This window comes from Nasonia vitripennis (genome assembly GCF_009193385.2).
Source record: "Nasonia vitripennis strain AsymCx chromosome 4 unlocalized genomic scaffold, Nvit_psr_1.1 chr4_random0008, whole genome shotgun sequence".
NCBI classification, from domain to species: domain Eukaryota; kingdom Metazoa; phylum Arthropoda; class Insecta; order Hymenoptera; family Pteromalidae; genus Nasonia; species Nasonia vitripennis.
Window position 1 is genome coordinate 733,522 of NW_022279644.1, and position 21,326 is coordinate 754,847.

The 21,326-nt window shown below is 35.0% G+C and overlaps 1 protein-coding gene across 12 annotated transcripts in view; it reads left to right on the forward strand.

Moving 5' to 3' along the window:
- The window catches only part of LOC100115246 (trithorax group protein osa), a 411,563-nt gene that overhangs the window by 238,410 nt on the left and 151,827 nt on the right, over positions 1 to 21,326 (forward strand). For all 12 annotated transcript variants that reach the window (XM_031930083.2, XM_031930084.2, XM_031930092.2 and 9 more), the window contains one exon: positions 4,766 to 4,985. In XM_031930083.2, coding sequence (XP_031785943.1) covers positions 4,766 to 4,985 — 220 coding nt within the window. The remainder of the gene's footprint in view (positions 1 to 4,765; positions 4,986 to 21,326) is intronic.

The window sequence follows — 21,326 nt, forward strand, 5'->3', positions numbered from 1 at the left end:
GGAGTTTCTTCGCTAGAATTATTTGGATTTTCAATTTTTTTCATCTTACATAATGCTCTATCTTCACCTTTGTGAATATAATCGAATATGTATTTAATACTTTACATTGATGCACAATATTCGACATTAATATGACACTTATACTTTTTCAATAAAAAGTTATAAGGAACAACCATTGTGTTGTCAACTGGAATAATTTTTCTAAATTTTTTAATTCGATAAGTATAGTTTTGTGAAATGTTATTTCTTCTTCGATATTCAGGATAACCATTTTCTTTAAAAATGGTGATATCGCGGAATGGTTTTGGAAATTTTTTTACAAATAGTCTTATTTTTGATGATGCAAGGGGATTTATCTGTATGTGGTCCATGTAACATATGTTTAATTACTAATTTTTGTAAACCTTTATCTGAATTATCAGGAAATTCAGCAGAAATGTATTTGTCAATAGATTGAGGTGTCATGAGCTTGTTTTTTGGATGTAGCGTAACTACAATATGAGCGTGTGGTAATCCTCTCTTTTGAAATTCTATTGTAAAGACATAAGCTATTACTTTTTATCATAAAGGTAACATTTTTAAATCATCTATTATAAAATATTTTTGTTATTAAGTAAAAAAATGAATTTCTATTTGAATAGCAAATTGATTTATTTACAGTAATTTCAGAATATATCAGACAATAAAAACGAGAGTTAAAATATGATTTCAAGATTAAATTCCAAAAAAATCTACTATCTAAATTGACTATCTACAGATGAACTGTCCTTTTTTAATTATTTACAATACTTTTATATAAATAAATATTTACATTTTTTATACTCAATTTATTATTTATCAATACAATATAATAAAAACCAAAATTTGGGGGTTGGCGAGCAGTGGTGTACCCCCCTAGTATATATATCTATCTATCTATATATATATATATATATATATATATATATACTAGGGGGGTTCCCCCTCCTCGCTCCGCCCGCCCACCCTTAATACAATCAATTTGTCATTTATCTAAATCACAAAATAGATAATGAATTATTAATGCATTTATTTTTTCCACACCACCCATGAGGTAATTATCTCATAGAAATTTGAAATGCTTGAATTATGTATTCTATTCGTAAATATTTAATACTTTCATCACTTTTATTCAAAATTATATGAGTACATAAAAATTTCAAAATAACTCTGTATTGCCACACAGTGTACCAAAATCCGATTTTTGTGGCCAAAATTCGCTCGACAAGCCAAATTGCAATCATTCTTAATGAAAAAAATTGCAAAATACTTGTACGATAATTTCTGTTCGTGTAGAACTGCTTATATTTAATAAAAGAGTAAATAACCTAAAAGAAGAAAAGGAAAACACATAAGACTGAATAATGTAATAATCGAAATGTTTACTAAAATCTCTAAAACTGTAAAAAAATTAAGAAGAAAAAAAAGAATATATACTTGCTGATTTTGGATCTCTGAACTCTAAACTGATAAAATATAAATTTTAGATCCTTATTATATAAACCACCAACACTTAATCAGCACTTTAGAAACTTGAAGGGGTCTTTAACACCTTATAGATTATCAAACTAATGCTTCAACTTTTTCTATTTTTCTTATAGGGTATGTAACGTGTTATCAAATATAAGCAGTTTTACATAAACGGAAATTATCGTAGAAGTATTTTGCAATTTTTTTGTATTAAGGGGACACAAACTTTAAACCCTGAAAAAAAGAACTTTGACAAAAATCCAAAATTTCTAGTAAATCATTTGACATTTTTTATAAATATATTTAGCATAAATACCTTTAATTTTATCATGCTAAAACCTTCATTATTCCTGCTGGACCATTGTGGCACTCGGTGCAAGAATTTGTGAACTTTTTCACTGTCCGTAGGATTCCAAGTGAACAAATGGTTATTTTGGGCTCAAACTCAAGGAGGATACTTTGTAGACTTGTAGTTTTGGTATGAATGCAGGGATTTTAATTTGAATGTTTAGAAATGATTTGGCGATGAAAAAACTGCATTTTTTTCTTTTTTTCGCTTATTCTGGTGCCTTTTTGTGTATAAAACATTTTCTAAATATTTAAATCGAAATACCTGCATTCATATCAGAACTACAGGTGTACAAAGTATCCTCCTTGAGTTTGAGCCCAAGAGAACCATGCGTTCACTTGGAATCCTACGGACAGTGAGCTGAAATTAGTAAAAACAACATTTAGAGAAAATACTTTAAAGTTTATGAAAATTGTTGATAGTGTAACTTAAATTAGTGCTTACCAAATCCTTTGGGACCAAGTTTTCTATGTTCCAAATACATAGACCTGGACTCTCAGCAATTATGAGGTATATTCCCTTATACCTCTGGGTTCTGTACGGCTTTTCTTACCTGCAACCAAAAAAGGCATTTTATGAATTTTTATAAAAATGTGATAAAAAGGTAATTTTATCCTTGATAATAATAACACTTTATACTTATCTTTCCTTTTGGTCAGCTTGTAGAATCTTCAAGTTAAAACTGCAGAAAATTACCAGTCTAACCTCCAAATGTTTGATCCGAGTGCTCCAGTCTCTGTAGCGTCTTTTTCTTCTATCCTTGGCAACTTTCTCACATACTTCACTTAATTGTTTGTTGATTGTATCATATGCAGACTAAGCCATGGGTTTCAAGCTGTTCATCAACCCACAAAATGTTGATAGACCAGCGTGTCCAAGTCCAAGAGCACGAAAAGTAACCACTGCTCTTCTGTTGTTCTCCCAAACATGGTTCTAGACGTCAACTTTTTTGCATGACTTGATAGCTGCCAGCTGACCACACTCAATGCACACTACTTCAATCTTGAATCCTAATCCTTGAGCTTCAGATTCGCCAAGTTTAACTTGACCATGGCATTGTTTGGAAATCAAAAGTTCCTCGAGAGCAGGAAATAGAATGTTGATATTAATCAATCTATTCCTGACCACAGAGGTTCCTTCCACTGCTAGAGTTTGTATCTTTCTTGCTGAACTTAAAGGTCTTGTCCTGTTAGCAGGTTCATCCTCGCATGTTGCTCCTAGAAATCTTCTTGGCCTCTTCTTGCCTCTTTCTCGAGAGTACTTCTTGTCAGGATGGGTACTGGCAAACCTTCCCTTGGTATCTCAATTATCACACATATTTTTAAAATCACTACATTCCACCCTTTTTAGGACTATATCAGCTGTGTTTTGAAATATTTGCTGTCTGCTAGCAGAACACCAGAATGGTCGCTCTGTCCTTCTCAGACACATTGATTCTAACCTGCGATATTTGAATTCAAATAAATGTCCCTACGTATCTATCGGAGCCTTATTTAAGAAGCGAAACTAGAAATTTATCTCGAAAATAACGCAAATTAATCTTAAAAACGATACGCACTAATTTATTTACTAAAATATGTATGCGGATCATAATATACGTATATACTACGATAAAAAAATAGTATTTTCAACATTTACAATAAAAATTTCATTCAGATTAAATTTATAAAACTTAAAATTAAAATTATTAGTTGTATTAAACAAATAATTAAAAATACGCAATTTTACGAAAAGAACGTAAAAAATTTTGTTTTAGTATTTTGCTTGTAACTTTGCGGTAAATTTTTTTTTTTATAAACGGATTTCAGAAGCGTGTTCTACGGAATTTCCTGTCAAAATAAGCAATAACAAAATCGATTTTTCCGAAGTTTAAGGTGTTGTGTCCCCTTAAGAATAATTGTGATTTGGCTTGTCGAGCGAATTTTGGCCATAAAAAGTCGATTTTGGTACACTGTGCGCCGTCGCGCGATCATGCGAAAGAATGAGATGCTTGGATGCAGTGAAATGGGATATTAGGTGTCAATGAAGAGCACACAGGATATAGGAGAAACACGGTACTCTTTATTCCCTTCAGCGATCATTTCTTCTACATTTTCTTCTTTCCCCTAGTTCTTCTTGCGGTCCCGTAGAATCTCTGTCAAGCTTGGCTCGTCCAAGCATTGATGCGATCACTTCTTGCCCAGGTGGCCGCAGATGTAGCATCTTGGCTCTACCTCCCTCTTCTTCTGGAGATACTCGGTCGGCAAGCCCGTGTCAATGTGATATATTATTATGATGTCACTGTAATATATTATGATTATGTCAATCGCCCGGTGCGGAACCTTGCTCACGTCTTTTGAGAAGGCTGTTTCGGCCGATTCGCTTTAGTCGAGCCCTTAGATGGGCCGGGCTTACGCTTTCCATCCTGCCAATTTGCCGTCAGCTTGAGCTCAGACTCAAGTTCGCACGCTTCTGGCGCGTCGCTCATCGCCTTCACCTTTCAAGCGTCCCCTGCTGATCGAGACTCGTCGTCGTCCCCCTCTTCGTCGTCTTTGTCATCCTTTTTCATCGGTCAGCTCGAATGTATTTGAGTCGACTTGAGCCGTAATCGTATATGGGTCTATGTACTGAAAAGCCAATTTTGCCGTGATGCCTTTCGTCGCAGATAACAATACATGTCTCCTATTGGCAACGTCGCCAACGATGATTTTTTTGGCATAACACACACACGCACACACACGCGCGCATATATATATATATATATATATATATATATATATATATATATATATATATATATATAGAGAGAGAGAGAGAGAGAGAGAGAGAGAGAAAGAGAGAGAGGGGGTTAAAAGTGTGACTAAGTTTTAGAGTGGAAGGATCATGTGCTATCACTACTATTACATTTATTCCCAAACTATCAGAATTACATTAAAAATTTTATTTTAGGTAACCAAAAATAAAACTTGGAAGGATATAGCTGGCCTTTTGGGTATTGGAGCTAGTAGTAGCGCAGCTTATACTTTACGAAAGCATTATACTAAGCACCTATTAGCTTACGAATGTCATTTTGATCGTGGTGGAGTAGACCCTCAACCAATAATAAACCAAGTTGAAGCTGGAACCAAAAAAAAAGGAGCCAAAGGTACTTCATCAGTACCTTCTCCAGGTATGTGTAGATTTTTTCATTATTTATTTATCGCTTACAAATGACTTTCAAGTATCGTTAAGAACAGTTCTTAGTAAAATTAAAATTTGAATTCTGACACCCTTTTATGATTTATATATTTTGTATGTGTGTAGAGAAACTATTACATAAGCTACGTAGTTATTTCATGATTCCACGTTTTAGTCATAAAGCATGACGCTATCACGGCGTGATATGCAAATCGTCTATTCGTATAAGATGGCGTTGGCATGCGATGACTCATTCGGTATAGCGTCGGGCTCGTAAGTCGGTGTTCAGGATGCGCTTACCGCCTATTTCGATTGATTCAAACACCACTGCAATTTTATGTTCTTCATCCTATCGGAAGTCTCCATCGCTAATTAGCATCAATAAGGACATTAAAAATAAAAAAAATGTGCAAAATCCGATGTTGAGTTTGTAATTAAAATTTTTTTCCGATTTATTAATTAAAAAATTACTCAAAATTAATATCTACAATATTTATTCTTTTGACTTTTTAGAAAAAAATTTTCAACTATTTAAATTTTCAAATCAAAGATTTTGATGAAATTTGATGTTTTTGAGGTATGTGAGTCCGAAAAATACGATTTTAATAAATGTATGTATGTACGTATTAGTGTATCATCATAGATATAGCGGATATTTATTGGTAATTTCAATTGATACTTAGTGATAGATATTAAATAGTATGATACATTTCTACACGCTAAGCCCAGCTCTAGTAGTTGTCAAAGTTATCTACTCTTATACTACGAAAGTTTCGTATTTTGCTCTAAGTTTTAAAAGCAAATAATATAATTTATTATTGTAAATAAACAAAATAAATTGATGTTGAAGCTATTTTTAATGTAAAAAAAGAAAAGATTCATTAATTATTTAATTTTATTTAATTTGTATTAGGCGATTTCAATGCTAAAAAAGGTAGGAAGGAAATGTTTAGGCGTACTATAGGGAAGGAAGGCTTGTACGAAGCCAGCAATGATAACAGTATTAGGGTCATAAATTTCGCGGCGGCAAAAGATCTAATAATCAAAACTTCGTGTTTTAAGCACAAGATCATACACAAAGTAACGTGGACATCGCCGGACGGTCCCACGCAGAACCAAATTGATCATTTTCTGATTGAAAAAAGACGTCATACTAACGTTCTCGACGTAAGGGCTTATAAAGGGACAGGTAGCGACTCGGACCACTTCCTAGTAGTAGCTAAATTAGGAGCTAGACTAGTAGCGAATCAAAATAGTAAGCGAGCAAACAAGGTAGAAAGCTTCGGTATTGAAAAGCTACGAGATAGAACAGAGCGAATTAGGTACCAGATAGAAATTAATAATAGGTTGCAGGCACTTGAAGAAGCAAACACATCGCCGGAGGGGAATGACGAACCAAATAGCTTATGGGGGGACATCGAAAAAACGGTAAAAGAGTAAAAAGAAAAAGCCAAAAAACAAACCATAGTTTGACGAAGAGTGCGAACTCTGGTTTGAAAGGCGCAACAAGGCTAAAATAGATAGCTTACACAATAATAGAAGCGATAGGACCGTAGAAGAGTATTCTAACAGAAGGAAACAGACGGGCACGATCTACAGAAATAAGAAGCGGGAGTATCAAAAGAATCTTATTAGGAGAATAGAAACTAACAGTAAAGAAAATAAGCCCCGTTAAATGTACAGAGGAATTAACGCCATCAGAAAGGGTTTTAGGGGTAGATCGCAATTGATAAAGGACGAAACCGGGGATCTCGTAAAAAATGACAGCGAATTACTGTCGCTGTGGAAAAATTATTTCGATAAATTATTAAACGTGCACGAAAATAGCGAAGAATTAAGGGATGAAATTCACACTGCTCTTTACGTAGAGGAACCGAGCTACCAAGAAGTAGAGACCGCGATTAAAAAAGTAAAAAACAATGAAGCCGCGGGAAATGATTCTATACCAGCTGAGTTACTTAAATATGGGGGCGTTGAGCTCACTTTTAAAATCTATAAACTAGTATGTGCCATCTGGAAAAATGAAACAATACCGGAAAATAGGAATCTATCATTATATCGATTTTTGAAAAGGGGGATAAGACTGACTGCAATAACTATAGGGGTATCTCACTTTTAGCTACAAAGTTCTGTCAAACGTAATACAAGCTAGACTCACTTCATTCGCGGAAGATATAGTAAGAGATTATCGGTGCGGATTCCGGCGCAACAGGTCGATAATCAATCAAATGTTTACTATAAGACAGTTGTTAGAGAAAAAGTGGGATTTTTGCGAAGCCATACACCATCTGTTTATAGATTTTAAAAAAGCGTACGACTATTAAGCGTATAAAATGTATCAAATTCTAGTACTTCTCGGTGTACTAAAAAAACTTGTAAGATTAATTCAAATATGTTTAAACGGAAGCAAGGGAAAGGTCTGAGTAGGCGGTAATGTATCAGAACCCTTCACGATACGCGATGGTTTAAAACAAGGGGATGGGCTCTCTACGGTGCTGTTCAACTTTACGTTAGGGTACGTCGTTAGAAAAATGCAGGTTAACCAGCTGGGCGCAACGCTTAATAGAACAACGCAGATACTAGGCTACGCAAATGATTTGGATATACTGGGAGATTGTAGGGAAACGGTAGCAAGAAACGCGGAAATCCTCATAAAAGCGGCTAAGGATACAGGGTTGGAAGTGAGTGAATCGAAAACAAAGTACATGATTATGGATAAACTAGGCATCTGCAGAGGGGAGGGAGATCTCAGAGTTGGGAATTTTACTTTTGAAAAGCTTAGCGAGTTCAGGTATCTGAATACGACCATAAATGACAGAAACGAGATAAATAAGAGACTTCATTCTGGTAATGCTTGCTTCTACGCCGTGAGTAATTTACTTAAGTCGAGGCTGTTGTCTAAAAACGTTAAAATAAGAATATACAGGAAAATAATACTGCCGGTGGTTCTGTGTGGGTGCGAACGTGAGCTCTTACTAAGCGAAGGATAACCGGTTCAGGGTATATGAAATAAAGTCTTGCGCAAATATACGTGCCGAAGAAAGTTGAGAAAATCGGGGAATGGAGGAGACTACACAATGATGAGTTACAAAAACTGTACGCGTCACCAAATATTAACAGAATAATAAAATCACGCAGACTGGGATGGGCAGGACACGTAGCGAGAATGGGAGACAACCGTACGGCAGCGCGTGTCATGAAGGACAGGCTGAAGGTAACGTGACCTCTAGGTAGACCTAGCCGCAGATGGAAGGACAACGTAAAAGCGGATCTAGTAAAAATAGGACGGATGGGTGTCGATCGAAGGGGTGCATCTTGGGTGGGGTTGACACAAGATAGGGCAGCGTGGAAGGCTTGCGTAGATGAGGCGATGAACTTACAAGTTCCAAATGCCACTTTAAAAAAGAGTTCCTGTGGCACAAAGTGGGATAGTAGGATTGAGGTAAATAAATAAACGTAAATTTATGATCGGTAATATAATTGATGTGGCATGAAGCCTTTATTCACTTTATTGATATAACACTATTGTCAGTATATATTGATATCCTCACACAATATAATAGTATGAACTGACCGAATTTATGCAAAATTAATTCTTTTATAATAATAGCGAGAGAATCAATTTAGAGCAAACAAAATTGCGCAAATATACTAACATTGAAATTTTATAAATCTATAATCATTGGATGATAAACGCTGCTCTGTGTTTGAAATAAATGTTGAATTATTATAAGAAAATAAACATTTAAAGGGTAGTTAGAAATTTGTAAAATGATTGTAAAAATGAATTTGTTGAAGCTATACCAAAATGAACTATGGTTCCGATAGGAATGATTTGCTGAAGTGTTAATTGAAAGGATAAAATTCAAAAGTCAAATTATCTTAAGTGAAATTACTAGTAATACCTAAAAGGAACAACGCAATCATTGAAACAAGTTTGTTACAGATTTGCCTGCGACACGGAAGCAAGCCCGGTTTTCAACAGGTTTTATAATGCTAAACAAATTGTACTGAGTATTCGCGAAACAAGAAATAATAGTTTAAAAGAAGAAATATTGCGTAAAAGAATAATAGAGGTCACATATGCTCGAAATCTTACTGCGTAGTACACTTACAATGAAACGTAGGATGATCGTGATAGCCTTGTGCGCGTTACAGGTTAATCGCGCAAAGATTGTTATAAATGATTTCATTAGTATGGAAATTCTTATACAATGTGCATCCTAGGACAACCGATTGTGGATGACGTAGCCACCCCAGCTGGACGGCACGAAGCGGTATTTTTTATGTCCCGTCAGAGGCAGGTTAGTAATTAGTATTTCGGGCAGAGTTTTTTACCGAAGTGAGAAACTCCCCGGATCATTTCGACGAGGAATATCCCCGGGTGCACTGATATTAGTAAAAACTTTAAAATACTCATTCCCAGCGGGAAACCGTACCAGCCTGGTTAAGCTTCTGGAAATGGCTTCCTTCTGATCTCTCAGAGCATGTGGCGTAGTACTGCATCTCGTTCTGGAGATCGATGTGTATGCTTTTAAGGGTAAGAGAGTAACTGGCGACTCCGGCGCAATGCGCGAGCATGCCGAGAGAGACGCGCTCGACAAGATAAACTCAGTAACGCGTTTGCATATACGCCATGCTATTATTGAGTTTAATTGCGCGTAGACGCGCCCGAAGAAACCCGAGCGGCGCGAGTTTGTATGAGCCAAAAAGAGAGCGCGCACCTGAAGCGAGGAAGTAGGCGTGGCTATGCCGCCGAATGCTTGCTGCCGCAGCTGGCTGCCCACACCCGTACTTATAAAAATTGAAAATAGAGGTGCCGCGCCCTCAGGCGTAGAGCATACACGTGCGAAGCTGCCGTGGCTTCCCTGTCCAAGTCAGTGCTCTGGTATAGACGTTGCACTACCTAAACTCAGCTGTGTAACTTTGTTGATATCAATAGACAAGCAGTGCGTGCTGAGTTATAAGTGTTTAATTTACGTATAAAACTACTTTTCAGCCATTATTTCATCTTAGTTGACTATATAACTCATAAAAATAGGCCAGACCTATTCTGAAACTTTAGAGGTATTTTGCTTCCTCCTAGAGGAAGCTTTGTAATAGTAAAATTTTGAGTTTCGTCAAAACTTCTAGAAAATACTTTTTGGTTTATTAGAAGTTCAAATCAAGTGTTTTTAGAAAATGTCCGTATGGATGTGTGTATGTATACCGTAATATTTCTGGAACTACTCCGTCAATATCAATAAAATTTGACATGCATATCTATTTTTGTACTCTGAATTCGGGAAAAATAGTTATTTTTTATTTACTCAACTATTTATTTTTTATGGCCATTTTTTCATTTTTGAAAAACACTTTTTTGTGTTTTTTTCAATCATCCTATTGTTATAAATATTCAGCAAAAATGCATTTGAAAGAGGATAAAATTACCTACTTTTCCTTGTTTGGTCCTTGGGATCGACTGCTTTGTGCGGCAGATAAAATGAAAAAGTTGATTTTTTTTTAAATTCATATTTCTGAAATTAAACATCATAACCTTACGAAAAAAATCATGTCGATGGGTCATCTGTCAAACTATATTTCATTAAATTTTCAAGTGATTTGACTACTTTTATTTTTCAGTAATAAATCAAAAACTAAAAAAAAATGATTTTTTTTTGTGCCTTGATTACGGACGTAAATAGGCCCTATTGCACTTGAGATTTTGGAAAAAAGTAGATATTTTATGTGTTTTGGCTAAGTTTATTTCGCAGCTTACAAATCCCTATGATTCTTAAAAAATCAAGGTTTCAATTTTTTTTTGAAAAATTTTTGATTCCTCATATCTTTAAAACAATGTAGTCAAATGCTTCAAAATTTTATTTAATGATCTAACACAGCCTTAGCCGAGAAAAGATATAGGGCGCTGGGGATGATGACTTGCGAACCAACAGCGATCCAATCACTGACCGTTAGGAAGGTGATATACTTGTACAAGGCACTAACGGGATAAGATACGGAGGAATGGTGCATACTACCTGATACTCTGATCCTCAAGGGACGAAATTAGACTGGTATAACCACTAGATAATTATTGGGGATGCAAAGGGCGTGAGCCTAGACATCAGGACCTAAGGGTTCACCCACCCACCATAATAATAATAATAATGCGTTTTGGCTAAGTTTATTTCGCAGCTTTCAAAACCCTATAGTTCCTAAAATATCAAGGTTTCAATAGTTTTTTTGAAAATTTTTTGATCACTTATCTCTGAAACAATGTAGTCAAATGCTTTAAAATTTTACTTGGTGATTACTATAAAAAAGCCATCTGCTGCTAAAATTTTAAACGATTTTGTTTAGCAGTTCTCAAGTAAAGAGCTAAAATGTAAAATCGATTGATCTCAAAACTTTTACTTCCTCTTATAGCAGTGTTGTTGCACGTCCCTCCCTATAAATTCATATCATACATATATATATATATATATATGTGTGTGTGTGTGTGTGTGTGTGTGTGTGTGTGTGTGTGTGTGTGTGTGTGTATGACTTGAATTTACGGCCGCGGTAGCTTGCCGCCTTGCATCGCATCGCGTTAGGTTTCGGGCCAGATAGGGCGTGTCACACCGAAATTGTTATACAATTATATGTACCATAAATCGTTTTTAGGGTTGTTGTTTATGTATAAGCGTTTTAAAAAAATGTTTGTCACAGTAAAAAGTTGTGTTTTCAAAATATCTACTTTTATATTTAAAGTTTATATGTAAAATGTATAGCTTCTAAGTTTTATGATAAAAACTGGTTTATTGCTATAAAAAAATCGCTTTTGGCCTGTTAACTCAAATTAAAAGCATTTTCACGCTTAAGTGTTAATAGAAAAAAGTTGTATGATATTGAAAAAAATTTTTTTTTGTAGAATGCATTTACTATATATATATATATATATATATATATATAAATATATATATATATAATACTTTATACTTCAAAAATCAAAAAACTATTTTCAGCGATTTTTGGATGTGACCGCATTCTGCGTATACATGCAGGATTAAGCCCAAAATAAATTTGGCACCTTACTATTACGAGGGGAGTTCGCACACAAATTTTCAGCTCGATTGATAAAAGTCTCTCAGAGATAATCGTGTCACACCAAAATTTGTATTCACAAACACGCAAAAATTGAACAAATTGTTCCCGCATTTTAAAAAAACTTAGACGATCGGGATGAAAAAAAATTAGTTTTTAGGTTTGTGCGAGAGAAGACTCCTCCTTAAATTTCAGCCCGATCGGTTGAAAATTGCGTAAGATATCGCATCTCACACATTTTTCGATGACAAAACTATAAGGCACTTCCGTATCGCGGTCGTGCCTAATAAAAAAACAGAGGAGTCTGCAAACTTTTGGACAATAAACTATCCAAAACTTATATATTAAATTATGTATCATAAACCGCCCTATATATTAGCAGGCAGATTATACTGTATATTAAAACAATATTTTATTCATTAGACCTAGAAATTTAGTTGGAGGAAGCTACGTGCCAATGAATTGGCAGCGGTTTTTTGGTTAAAAAAAATATCTTTTTATTTTGAAAAATTAGTTGAAGTTCATATCAAACATTAAAATTTTCAAGTTAATAAAATACTAGCAGGGTCACATCACTCCTAACGTCGCTTGGCTGATGTTAGGTATAAATGTTCATAGCTCCAAGGAAAATTTAAAGAAAATGATATTGTAATGATGTACACAAAAAATTAAAAGGTTGCGCGAGTTTGATTATTTTTCTGTACATATTAATAACATAATGTGTAATGAGTTACACATGTAATATAATAGTATGTATGTATGTCAATTAAAACGAAATCTACTTCTACGATTATATTAAAGTGCTTAATGTACCAGTGTGCCGTGAAGCAATTCACATCTTTTTTCAATAACTTAACATTTAGGAGTTACCCTGATACCTGGACATCATCCATGAGGCGGATATAATTTTAGGCCTTAAAATTTTTGGGCCTTAACATGTTTGGGTCTTGAAATTTTGTACCTTAATATTTTTAGGCTCTAAAATTTATGGGCCTCAAAAATGTTGTGTTATTTTAATTTTTCTATGTGCCGTGAAGCTATTCACATCTTTTCTTAACAACTGATATATTTTATTTGTTTATTATTATTTATAATTTAAAGCGCACTATTTACATGATGCCCATATGTATCTAAAATAAGAGATGATTTATTAGTTTATTATTAATTTAATATCTCATAATATACGCTATTTTTCGTATATATCTTATTTGAATCATCATTATTTTTACTTTTATCCTCGAAACTTGAATTTTTTTAAAGTAGAATTGTTAAATGTTTTTTAACGATAATCTGGATAATGCTACATATAATTGACCATGACTGAAAATTGGATTTGGTAGATAGACACCAACTTTGTTAAATTTTTGGCCTTGTGATTTGTTGATTGTGATGACATATCCTAATCGTACTGGAAACTGTCGTCTTGTCATGTCAAAAGGAATTTCTTCTTTCGAAGAAGTCGAATCAATTCGTAGTATTAAAACAACTTTACCAATTTGTTTACCGCTAATTATTTCTTCCTGTATACAGAATTGCATCATTTTCCTTACTATCAATCGAGTATGATTACAAAGCCCATCATGAAAATTTAAATTTCTCAGCAGAATAATTACAGCACCTACTTTTAAACGTAACTTATGAGGCGGTAGACAATTCGGCGTAAGTGAATTTAAAAATTCTATTGGTAACATCTCTTTATTATCATCTTCCCATGAATTTACACTTAGATACTCTCTTACATCGCCTTGCACCTTATTTAAAATGTTATTATTATTTTTTTGTACATAATTGTTTTTCGGCGCTAAAATTATTTTTTCACAAAGTTTGTTAACATTATTATCAAAGCAATCTCCATAAATTTCCATAATTATATCACTGGTTGATAATAATTCTGTTGAAAGTAAAGTTATATCCTTGTCCATTTCAAATTTGTTGGAATATCTTCCATCTCCAATTTTTAATACTTATTGTTTAAACTCTTTGTCACAATTACTAACACTTATTTTATTTTTTAAAGTTATTATTTGGAATCCACTGCATAAATGACTATTTTTCACACAATTTTTAATAATTTTTGTTTGATTCTCATGTTTGACAACAGGTAGTGTTTGTCAGAAGTCACCTGATACAATCATTACTTTGCCACGAAATTTAATGTCATTATTACATAAGTCTTTAAATAATTTATCTACTGCCTGAATAGCATGTTTTGATGTCATTGTTATTTCATCCCGAATTATGACTGAACCAGATTTTTCTGTATATTAAATTAGGAGTAATGTTGCACGTTGAATCTTCAGTTATATTTATAGTCTCTCGAATTAGATAGAGACTTGTGCCACAGCAATTTGCCTCGTGTGTGCAAAAGAAACCTCTGACAAATTCTCAGAGAATGACAAGCGAACGAAAAATCTGCCCTTGGAATCCCGATAAACAGTATCTGCGAAATAATCTTCGCAATACTGATCCTCTTCGGACAAAACTTTAGATGTGGAAATCTCCTCAGACTCAGGAGCAGAAGACGCTCTACCCGTCAAAATCCACCCAAATACGGTCTCCTGAGCAACAGGAGTATCAGCTTCTCCTGACCAACACCAACTATTGACACAGAAACAGGCTTGACTTTTGCAGACAGACACTGCACTACTCTTTGAGTAACAAACAAAACTTCTGCGCACGGATCAATCAAGCATCTGGCATACATCGAATTACCATTAATGGATTGAAGTAAGACCTTGGCTGTGGCCATCAACCGGGCCCTACCCACCACTGTTGTACTTGCTGAGACCTCCAGCATACTTGATTTGCCAGGCGCACTAGAAGAACCCTTCTGACCTGTCGACTGTGTAGATTCCGCAGCGTCTCCTCTCTGACGTCGATCTGTGTGAAGCTTCGTGTGATGTTTGCCATTACAATTGAAACAACGACTCTGCGAGGGACAATCAGCAAAAAAATGACCTGATCTCAAACAATTAAGGCACAATCTCTGCCTTTTGCAATATTCAAAGCGAGCAGAACTGGACATACCATTGAATTTTGGACAGGCTTGAAACTGATGAGGACCCCTACATAAACTACATTTTTCAGCGGAACCGCGATTACTCTTGCTCGACGAGGTGCTAGCAGCGTTAGCTGAAACTGACTCATGACGAGACGAACGATTAAAAGTATTTCCTTTCTGACTAGCTTGTTTGCCGGTAGGCGACTCCGCACCAACATCTGCATCCTGATCAAGTGAAGATGCACGAGTTCCAAGAAATGTTGTAAGCGCTGTAAATGTCGAAAAATCTGTCACCGACTCTTGCGAAATACGCCACCCTTCACGCGTCTCCCTGTCCAATTTGCGCTCGACCATGTGAATAAGCCAACTGTCCCAATGTTCGTACGGACAGCCTACGTCCTTGAAAGTTTTAAGCGCGGCTTCCGCCTTATCTAGTAACTCGATCAACTCTCCCGATGATTTCCGATTAACCGGTTTCATATCGATCAACAATTCCATGTATGTATGCATGCGTCTCTTAGGGTTATCGTACCTGCGCATCAACTTTTGGCAAGCCAACTCAAAACTAGCACCTGTCAACGGGAGACCCTTCACTCTGAGCGCTGCAGGACCCTCAACCGAATCTACTAAATACTGCATCTTGACTGCATTCGGCATATTGGCCTCGTTCCTCACCAACGACGAAAATTGCTCCTCAAAAGTGTCCCATTCTTCGGCTTTCCCGGAAAATTTAGGGATGTGGCACTTTGGCATACTCGCGAATTCCGAGGAGCCCTGAAAGGGCGATGCGGGTCCGACCTGACTATTCTGCGTGCCTGCGATTACCGGTGGATTCGCGGCGACTTCTAACTCCTGGATAGTCTGTAACAAATCCGCTTTAGCCTCAATAAAACCCGTCTAACGTCAAGATACTCATCTTTTTCAAAATACGACTCGCCTTTGAAAGCCGCCTTGTTCGCCTGCAAAATCAGGTCTCTCTGAGAATACTCAGACCAATATGCACCCAACAAACTCAATCGCGTGCGCATATGCGGCAGCGTGCGAGCTGTTGCCGCTAATTTTGCAGTATTCAACTTAAAGTTGAGTATAAACCCGCTCGTACGTTTTTGCTTGGCTAATTCACTAGCTGGATCTGCCATTATTGCAAAATTAAAAAAAAACTAACGAGAGCGAGAGAGAGGGAGAGAGAGAGAGAAAAAATACCAAACCTCTGCACTGCCTACGCCGTCGACTCCCGTGCTGATTTCCCGGACTGCGCGCGTCGTCCGAAGTTGGCGGGAGCTAACCGTCGCTGAAGCCGTTATGCGGGAAAAACGTTCGCCAATATGGCCGTCTTCATCTGTTTTCCATTTGATGTGCCCCAAACGGCGATCTCGTGGCTTCTCTCCAAGTCCAATGCTAAACCGGTGTCCTCCAGCCTCTAAACCTCTAGCCTCTAATCTTCTAAAACAATCTAAACCTCTAAACAAAAAAAAACTTTTAACCGTCTAAACATCTAAAAACTACATGACAACAACAAGCAGTTAGCCCAAGCGGCAAACTGCGAGAGCGAACTCCAGGAAGTATCTGGACGCTCTGATCGTTGCGACTTTGAATAGTCGAACGGCTGCCGAAGTAACTCTAACACTGCTTGCACAACGGAAGGACACTTCTTTCCACATACGATTTCACGATTCTTCACCACAATGCTGCATGCTCTGCTACCAATATTTATAGTCTCTCGAATTAGATAGAGACTTGTGGATCAAAACAATCAATGTGAACATAATAACACGCTCTTTAAATTTGAGATGAAAAGGTATACTATGTATACCGTCAAACTATTGATGTTTATTGAAAAGAAAAGAGTGCGATTACAAATGTATTGACTATAGAAAATTGAAGAGTATTAGAAGAGTGTTAGAGCACCGACGCGTTAACAAACGATATTGTTTAACGGTCGACACTGTGCGGCGAGTCCTCACAGCGCTTCGGCAATACGAAAACTGAACTACACAAATCAGCGAAAGCGGCAGAAGACCGCTCGCAAAACAGGCGGAGAGAGACAGAGTAGGACCGAGCGAGCGCGCGTTGCCATGGCAACCTCATTGGTGCTGTGCGGGCTAGCGAAAACTGTCGAATTTGAAATTAAGCTGACAAGCTTCTCGAACCTTCTCGCTCTCTCCTCGCATATCAAACTAATTTTCGAACAAGTTATATTTAATGGTAATTTAAAAATTACAGTTTAATATTTATGAAACAGACATGGTAAGATACGTAGTAAGTACACAAGAATGGTTTGTATCTGATCAATATATTATTTTAGTTTTTAGTTAGCAATTATTTGATTCAGAACTTAATTGATCCCAACAATTCTGTTTGGTATATCATAAATGAAATAATATTGTAATATTACTATAATATTGTATAACTTATATCATTTAATATACTATAATTTACTTTAATCAATTGATCATATTTCTTTTTAGATCTGAAATTTTGTTCCAATCGAAATTATGTTACATACTATTATTGAAATGCACTGTAATATAGAATAAATCAAACTCGGCTAACCGTTTACTTTTGTTAGCAGTTAATATTTTTGAGACATTACATTTTTTTTTAAATCAAACCTATTAGAAGTATCTGAAATATGGTCTAGAAATAAAATGTATGTGTTATAAACAGTTTTAATTACAAACAAAATACAGTTAATAGACTCGACATTGGCAATTTTTGAATCATAATTGATTTTATGTAATCGAACTATGTAAAAAATGTAGTTCGATTAATGAAAAAAAAAATTACATTAATTGAAGTTTCTCATTAAGTTATTTTTTATGTATTGCAACTGCAGAAAATTCTCAAATTTTCAGTTTGCGGGCTGCGCCTCAATCAGTTACGTCAGTGACCTAAGCTCGCGGCGCGTGATTAGATTAATATGCATTATTATATTATTTGCACGAAAAAATATAAGAGGCTTCACATAATATATATCTAAAAAGCTAAACCATACATTGTGAATTACGATTAATAAATAAACGCATTTACCGATAATCTATTGTACTTATTTCTTCGCCTGGATATTTTCGCAGCAATCGTGAACTTAACACCTCACGAAGATCAAAACCATCGACTCTCACATGTAACATTTGTACGATAATATTCGCGCGCGCGTGTGTGTGTGTCTATATATATATATATATATATATATATATATATATATATATATATATATATATTCGAGCAGACTGATCAATGAAACAACTTTCACGTGTGTGTGTATATATATATATATATATATATATATATATATATATATATATATATATTTCTAGATTTTCGCTATATCGAATAAGTATAAGAAAGCCTATTTATACGATATACAAACTGTACATGGCACCGCTTTATTGATCACATCATGGAACCTCTTCCAACTAAAATAGAGGCGTTTGAAGAGCAAGATTCTGGTTGGACTTTACATTCAATTGTCAAATATACAAATTAATATGAATGTATTTAATCCAATACGTACTGGTAGCTTGTATATACCTCTTCCAGAATTTTTAGTTAAAAAAGAAGCATGCATAAATGTTAAAAATTCTGATAATCAATGCTTCAAATGGGCAATTCTATCTGCCTTACACCCTGTTCCATAAAAAAAAAACATCCAAATCGAGTAACAAATTATTTTCCATACGAGGATGAACTTAATATGAGTAGAATTGAATTTCCAGTTTTACTGAAAAAAATTCCAAAGTTTGAGAAGCAAAACAATAGAATTTCAGTAAATGTTTTTGTACTTGATGAGAAGAGTTGTACCTCTCTATCTGACATCAGAGAAAAAAGAAAACCATGTTAATCTTCTTTTACTCACTGAAGTGGAGACTGACCCTTTGGAAGAGAACATATCTCACTTTGTGTATATAAAAAATCTATCACGCTTAGTAAGTAATAATCTTACACGTAGAAAGAAAAAAAGGTTTATATGCATAGTGATATTAAATTCAAATTCATTGATTCTTTTCGTTTCATGCCTTCATCGCTCGAAAAATTATCCTCATATCTTGAAGAATATAAGATCGTTGATAGAGAATTTTCAAACTTAGAAAAAGAAAAAATTAATCTGCTGACGAGAAAAGGTGTACTCCCATATGAGTACATTACTTCGTGGGATGAATTGGATGAAATGACTTTACCTAATCTAGTCAAATTTTTCAGTACACTCAATGATTCTGGAATAAGCATGGAAGACTATGAACATGTGCAAAATGTATGGCATTCATTTAACATACAGGCAAATTTTCGAGAACATAGTATAGATCATGCACATTATTATACTACACCAGGATTTACTTGGGATGCTATGCTTGAACATTCAGGTATTAGATTAAAACTATTGACAGACATTGACATGGTTTTATTGATAGAGCGAGGTATTCGAGGAGGTTTAAGTCAATGCTCACATCGATATGCGACTGCTAACAATAAATACATACTGCAGGATTATAAGACTGAAGAAGAAACCAGTTTTTTTAATTTATTTAGATGCCAACAACCTTTACGGTTATGGAGAATCGCAGTATCTTCCATACGATGACTTTGAGTGGATAACTGATTGCGAGAATTCCGATTTTTTCTCAGTAGCAGATAATGCTCCAAACGGTTATATTTTAGAAGTGGATTTAGAGTATCCTTATGAATTGCACGATGAGCATAATGATTTACCCTTCTGCCCAGAGCATCTAACATCTCCTGGATCTAAGTAAAAAAACTATTGGCTACACTTCAGCATAAGAAAAATTATGTCATTGGTTATAGAACTTTGAAACAAGTCATCGCTCATGGCCTTCGTCTGAGAAAAATACATCGAGTTTTAAAATTCAAGCAATCTCCATGATTAAAGTCTTACATAGACCTGAATAGTTCGATGAGAGCACAAGCTAAACATGAATTTGAAAAAATTTTTTTCAAATTAATGAATAATGCGGTATATGGAAAGACGATGGAAAATGTGCGGAAAAGAGTGAACGTAAAGCTTCTAACAAAATGGGATGGAAGATATGGAACCCAAGCATATATATATATATATATATATATATATATATATATATATATATATATATATATATATATATATATATATATCGTACCCAAATTTTCATAGGAGTTCTATTTTTAATGAAAATTTGGTTGCTATTCAGCTTTGCAAGACTGAAGTTATAATTAATAAACCTATTTACGTGGGATTTATAGTCTTAGATCTTTCTAAGAGAATCATGTACGATTTTCATTACAATTATATGCGAAAATGTATAAAGACAATTGTACTTCTATACACTGACACCGACAGTTTTATATACGCTATAAACTGCGATGATTTTTACGAAGACATGAAATCAAACATACATAGGTTTGATACATCAGATTATCCAGCTGACAATATATTTAACATGCCTCGTGTCAATAAAAAAATTGTTGGTCTTATGAAGGACGAGTGCAATGGCAAGATCCTTACTGAGTTTGTCGGCTTGAGAAGTAAAATGTATGCCACTCGGATCAATGGTCAAGATTGTGTGAAAAAAATCAAGGGAATCAAGGGTTCCGTTGTAAAAAAGAACATTAAATTTGACGATTATGTAGATTGTCTTCGAAACACATGCATCAAATATCGAAAACAGCACGTTATACGTTCACGATTGCATAATGTGGAAACCATAAGACAGAATAAAATCGCTCTAAGTCCATTCGACGATAAAAGACGCATTCAAGACGATGATATACAGACTTTAGCATGGGGTCATTGTACGATGATAGGTACGTAAGTATAATTATTTATCAGATCAGTTTAATTATTTTTATTTTCTAGTTTTTTAAACATGCATAACATTTAATTTCAGAAGCGTGAGAAGCAAAGAGCAGAAAAAACGCGTACATTTTTGCGACGATGTCACATGTATGCATGGAAATTTGCCTATCATAAGGCTCGTTGTGGAGAGTGGGAGCAAGCTGCCTGTGATCGAGAACGTTTCAAAATGAGGATTGAGAAAACACATACAATTCTTATTCCAGTACTCTTAAGAAAATGTAAAGAAATTGGCATAAAAATAAATAAATAAGCAAGAAAATTTTTATTAATTTTTTTATTTTACTTATATCCATAGTTACACGTCATTTTTGTTTATCCAACTGTTATGAGAGTTATTAAAACCAAGCCATTTAACTTATACCTTATTTCCACGTTTCTTTAAAACTTTTTCAACTAAATAAATATCTGGATATCTAGTCTTG